Raw genomic sequence first — 6,197 nt, 5'->3', positions numbered from 1 at the left:
GTTCAGGAAGCGAGCCCAGGGAAGTGGGGCGGGGTGGCGGTCTCCAACCGCCTCGGCGTGTGCTCTCAAGGCAGCATGCTGGGAGCGCGTGACGTCGGCCGGAGCGACAGCCCCGCCGGCCAATAGCGCGCGGCCTCGGGCCGCGCTCCGCCAATGGGCGCGGGCAGCGCGGCGGGTGGGCGGCGCGGCGGCGCGGCCGGGTAGGGTGTGAGAAGTTAGTGGCGCTGCTGCGGTGCCGTGAGGGACGGAGACGGCTGGGCTCAGCGAGCGGCGGCGGCCCCGGATCAGCGCGATGCTCACGGACGGCACCGCCGCCCCCCTCGGCGACGAGGAGATCGATTCGGTCGCTCCCCGCGCGCCGCCCGCCGCCGCCGTCGCCGCCGAGCCGCCCGCCGCGGCCGGGCCCTCCCCGCTGGGGCTGCGGGCCGTGCGCCTCTTCGGGGAGGCCGGGCCCGGCGGGCCGGGAGGCCCCGGAGCGCCCGCGGCCGCCGAGGCCGCCCTCGACTTCAAGCTGGCGGCCGCCGTGCTGCGCAGCGGGGGCGGCGGCGGCGGCGGCGGCGGCTCCGGCAGCGACGAGGACGAGGTGTCCGAGGTGAGCGCTCCCGTGGCCGGGCCCGGCCGCCGCTTCCTGACAGGGCCCGGCCGGCCCGGAGCGGGGGTCGCGGCCCGCACCACGCCCCCTCCTCCCGCGCCGCCCCGGGGGCCTCGCCGTGGGCGGGAGAGGCCGCAGCGGAGCCGCGCGGGGGCCGGCGGCCGGGGCCTTCCGCCGCGGCCGGGAGGAGCGAGAGGGGCCCGGCACCGCCCGGCGGGCCGCGGGGAAGGGGCTCGGCCGCTCCGCCCGCGCCGTCCCGGGGCGGCCGGGCCCTCCGCTGCCTCCCGGCCCGGCGAGGCGGGGGGAAGGTGTGTGCCGTGCTGCCGCCTCCTGACCCCGGGGAGTGGCTTCCGCTTCGCGGGGGGGGGGGGGGGGGGAGGCGAAGCCGTCTCCGTACCTGGGAGAACAAAGTGAAGGCTCCGGCCCCCCGCCTCGCTGCCCTGGGCTCGGGAGGAAGAATCTGTAATGGGCACGCCGTTAAATGCCCGATAGATAGAGTTTGGCGGAAATAGAAATATTCTCTACCCGGCATCCTCTCTCCTGAAGGAAGGGTAGAAGGGTAATGGAGGTGTCTTTGATCTTCCAAACCTGCAGAGAGTTTTAAGGGAAGGGTGTGGGAGAGGGATTGGAGCCTTATCCCAACCCAAATGGGGCTTTATTGGGCAGGTAAAATTGTATCTGGGGCTGCTTTATGTAGCATGGGGAGAGAAGGCTTTTATCTGTTCCTGCTGCCCACTTACTACACCAAAGGGTGAACCGATGTTCTCAGCCATCTCCTTTAGAAAGAAGAATTAAGGATGCCAGCCACGAGCACAGCCCTTAATATAGTTTTAGTGGATGTCAGGAGAAAGTGGAAGCACTTGGAAGCTTGTTGCAGATCCAGTGGTTTGCGCTCCCGTATGCCTCTGCAGGAGGAGGAAGACGGTAGCCAGTATGAAACATGCCATTTGGGGGGGGGGGAGCAGGAGTGGTTACTTTAGTACGTGTCCACATTCCTTCTGAGAAAATAGAAGGAGGCAAGCCTGCATTTGCCCTTCTAGATCTAAATTTTCTGCCTTCCGTTGATTATTCTCTTTTCCCAGTCACCCCCGAAGTGTGAACTGACTGACAGGTCTGAATTAAAAAGTGATTAAACTGATGCAGACCCACTTTTGCACTGTGTGGCTGCCTGACCAAAGTTAAAACTTGTGGTAACAGCAGGACATGGAACTAAACTGAAAACGTGGTGATCATGGAGATAGAACTCACGTGTGAACATTCCTTAATTGACTGACATTCCAAACATATGGCGATAAAGGAAGCCATGTTCAGGTGCTTTCCTGTTTTGGGGAGCTGGAAGGCTTGTTGTAAGATGAATAGGATGCAATTAAACGTATGAGTTTCTGCCATCTAGGCTGTTTTTTTACTGTCTGTCCGTTCACATTTTAAAGTATTCTTGAAAGCATGCAATGCTAGTTACAGAAACTGGAAAATGATGTGAAATAAACTATACCGCAGTGTCAATGGCACTCTTTGCAAGATGAAAATGACAGAGTTCTGCTATGATAGCTTATCCCTTTTGAGCCTGCCCTATTATTTAAAGGATGTGAAGATTGAACAGCTAAAGTGTTTGCTAAGCACTCAGTTGGTCTTTTGACTATTGGCAAGTATTAAGATAGGCCATTATAAATAATGTCTGGGAGGCTAGCATTGAGGTTAAAAAAAAAGGTTTACAAACAGTTGTTAAAGTAAAATTACTTGTTTGAAAAACATGAGAAGAGCTTTCTTATTTAAACCATGTCATCAAAATTAAATTGGAATTAGAACACTTGAAGAGTTCCAGAACATGGTTAGAGGAGTTGGACCAATCCCTAAAGCTGAAATTGCAGGGGAGTTCTTGGGTTTTGTGTTTCTGGTTTTGGAGAGTAATGTGTGGAAGAAATGTGGATGGGAAGGATGTGCCTTGCATCTGTACAGCCTTGTTAGTTTTATGGGGTAGGGTTGTGAGGACCCAAAGTGAATTTTCAGTTTTCTTTTCTTTGTATGAGAACTAAAGGAGCACCTGTTGCCAGTGTGTTGTGGGTTTTGGGTTTTTTTTTTTTTTTTCCTTTTTGTTGTTGTTTTGTTTTGCACAGAATGTTAGGGATTGGAAGGGACTTGGAAAAATCATCTAATCCAGTCCCCCTGCTGGAGCGGGGGATTTTTGTTGAACAAAGAAAATTAAACTCTTGGGATGGAACATTACAATTCTTGAACAGCGCTGTTTTGAAAACCTAGTGGCTGTTTGGACTGTGGTCTCGTGTCATGAGTCACTGAGTTGGGTGTATGGCTTTAGCTGCTACCACTGAGTGGAATTAGTGAGAACTAGAAGGGAGAATTAAATAAATAATGTGAGCATTTGCCATGCTGCCGTGATCTGTGCCTCGTTCTTTACTTTTGAAGCCATTAAATAATGGTACAATATTCAGTAGTCCGTGCCATGTCTGTGCAGTTTTTGTACCCTTGTATTAGTCTGAGGGTAATATGCTGTAACTCATTAAAATGGCAGATTAAGCAGAAAAAAATAATCAGGGAAGCGCAGGAAGAAGAGTATAATGAAGCTTTTATTTAGAGAATGAAAAGAGCGATGCGTTTTCGCTGAACTTTTAAAAAATATATATATTGCATTTCTTTCTTCAGTTTTTGAAGTAGTTTACAGTGGGAGTACTGTGGAGGACAGGGAAGAGAGCGCGCTGTGATTATCCTCTTGGTGCAAAACAGGTAGAGAAAAATGAAGTTTTGCGCTGTGCTAGCTCAGTGCTGGCTGATGGCAGTCACCGGGCAGCTGTTTGGTCCTGCGTGGATGAGTTGTACGAGGGCTGTAAGGTGAAATTGAAATGCAGCTATAGAGAATATTTTCTAGAATTACCAGTTAAAACTATCACATGCAAACAGAAACGACTGCAAGCTGAAGCACGCCTTTGGCCAAGGAAGGAAGAGACCAGGAGGCTTTCTGCTATTTCTGTGTAAAATAGAAAGGAAGCTATGGTTCTCCTGGGCACCTGAAGAAACTTTCACCGGTGGTTGCATGCTGAGAGGCGAGGTGGTTTTCACCTTGTTGTATGTAGTTGCTTCACTGCCTTCGAAGCTTAATCAGGACTTGGATGCAGCTTGCAGCTTATTCAGAATTAAATTTTGGTGTGCTTTTAAATATACTATTGCCACTCCATGTGAATTTTGCTGGCACTTAAAGTGGTGCCAAAGGCGTGAGTATTAAGCAGCCTCCTTGATAATGGTTGTGAAGCCTGTAGGTCAAGGTGAAGGCATGCTGTCAGGGCAGTGAGTAATAGTGCGTGTATGTGAAGTTCACAGGGTCCCTGGCTGTGGAGGACTTCCAACCACAGAGCATGCAGGTTCTTATCAAATCCTGTCTTGGCAGAAAACTGCTGTGGAGACGTATGGAGCTGAAGGAAGTGATAAATATGGCAGTGCTAGTGCTTGCGGGATTGGGTGGTTTGATGATCTGTTGTAAAGCAAGCATGAGAAGCAAACCGCGCTGCCAAAGGTACCGCAGGATCTTGGAGCTCTGTTTGGTGAGTGGCTCTTGACGGTGACCATCCGTGTAGCAAGTTCCCTGCGTTCTGGGGTTTGGGGCTTGGAGGCACGCAGTGCCAACTGTACCCACCTCTGTGGAGTCAACTGAGCTCTTGGTTTCCCCTCTCCAGAGCAGGATGCCTGCCTCCACCAGCCTGCCTTACTTAAGCCTGTACCTATTGCATAAGCCTCTGGGGATATTTACATAAAGCATAATTAAAAATCAGACATAACCTCCCTCCTACAGTGAGCAGAATTATTATTCGAATGGCATGCATGCCAGATCACTTCAGCACTTGGAGTTTTTGTTTGGGCCTTATTTATTTTATTTTTATTTTTTCACAAATATTAAGTCTTTTAATTTTTAAACTGGGTTTTGAATTCAAAGTAAATACTTAAATGGTTTGTTTTAAATTAGCAATGTAATTTATTAAAGTCATTGCTGCGTCAGTGAACTTCTTAAGTGTGGCACTGCTTAAATGGTATATACAATGTGTCTCTGACTTTTGAGGTTAATTTAATGCTTATAAACTTTAGTTTCAATGTGTTTAAAATAATGTAAGGAACATTTTCTTGACAATAAGGAATAGAAATTCAAAAAGTTGATGCAAATTAGGTTGGATAACATTAGCCAGAAAAGCCTTTTCTCTGAAAATTTAGTAGTTGATGTTTTTGCTATTTTTACTATCTCTTTCAAAGTTTGGGAAGTAAGAGATAGAACAAGATGGAAAAATTTCTTCTAGAATTATTCATTGATTAGAAAACATTGAGGGAGAACGGGGTCAGGTTTCCAAAAGTATTTAGGTCCCTAATGTTGCAGGTAGCTGTTCCGTGGGTGTTCATTCATGCTCAACCGATTAGGCATCTAATTCTTGAAAAATATCGACAGGTAGCTGAGATACTTCGAAAGTCTGGCCTTAGATAGCCAGAAACAATCTGTCTAGTTGTAGCTAAGGCTTCATGTTCAGTAACACTTTCAAACAAACTGCTTTCTAAAATTTTTTGTAGAATGCTGGTTTTCTGCCCGTGCAGCTTGACCCAGTTGAATACATGACCTAAAATAAATATCATCAACCTTTTTCTAATGATAGGTATAGAAAGTAAAGATGTGAAATACTACTATGTAATTATATAAATACGCAGTACATCCCCTTGGTAAGGAAAAAATTACCAAATTTAGCAGAACATCTACATTTAGTTACAAATTTGCACATAGGTTTCACCATTCGGCTGGTTACTGTCTGCGGGTGCGCAGGGTGGGTTCATTTAGGCATTAACGTGCAACAGATTACAGCTGGCAAATGAAGAATTTTTGTGTTCTGATTCGAATTGGGCAACCCAGCAGCTCTCCTCTGAAATTAATGCTGGGATGCTCTCTTCTCTCCTGTCCCCATCTCAGAGGATTCTGAGCGTTAGGAGCAGAGGAATGATGCTGTTGCAGCATTGTCCCGTGTTGAGAGGTCAAGCCGTTCCTGGGATATTCCCTTAAGAAAAGGCTAGGTGTGGAGGGAAGGGAATTATAAAGGCACTCCTTTTTTCTGTGCGCACATGTGGCCTGGCCTTTAGAGCTGTGAGCAGCTATGTTACTGGCTTGGCGTGCTTGTGGAGGGAGTTCAAACTGGGTTTTAGCCCCTGCAGGTGAGGAGACTGCCTGGCTTTGATCTGAGCAGGTCACTTCGAGTTCTTGTGACATATGTGAAGGTACTTCAGAAGTATTGAGCCCTTGTTGCGGGGGGAGGAGAAATGACTCTGAAACCGAGGAGAGTCTGACATGAAAAAAGACAACTTTCTCAGGCTTGTTTCACACTTAACACTTCATCGAGCAAGAAAAGTAACTTCTACGTCTTGTTTGAGGGCTCCGCAGAGCGCAGTGCCAGCTAAGTTCGGAAACCTTGGCATTCAGTAGGGTGCTTCAGTGTTGCCTGTTTGTATACTTGGAGACTTGTGGATCCAGCCAATGCACACTATTGCAAATAACCACCTAAAGTCTGCCTTAAAGCTTACATCTCTAATTGAAATGGCTGTTAATGGAAGAGTTCAGAAATCAGTGGTT

General features: G+C 48.6%; 1 protein-coding gene across 15 annotated transcripts in view; it reads left to right on the top strand.

The window, feature by feature from the left end:
* The first annotated feature begins 126 nt into the window (after positions 1-126).
* Positions 127-6,197, top strand: part of ANKHD1 (ankyrin repeat and KH domain containing 1) — a 119,789-nt gene continuing 113,718 nt past the window's right edge. For all 15 annotated transcript variants that reach the window (XM_080554869.1, XM_080554871.1, XM_080554879.1 and 12 more), the window contains exon 1: positions 127-592. In XM_080554869.1, coding sequence (XP_080410995.1) covers positions 293-592 — 300 coding nt within the window. In that variant the 5' untranslated portion in view covers positions 127-292. The remainder of the gene's footprint in view (positions 593-6,197) is intronic.

The sequence above is a fragment of the Anser brachyrhynchus genome, assembly GCF_964034855.1.
Source record: "Anser brachyrhynchus genome assembly, chromosome: 14".
Classification (NCBI taxonomy): domain Eukaryota; kingdom Metazoa; phylum Chordata; class Aves; order Anseriformes; family Anatidae; genus Anser; species Anser brachyrhynchus.
This window is presented reverse-complemented; position numbering and strand designations above follow the sequence as displayed.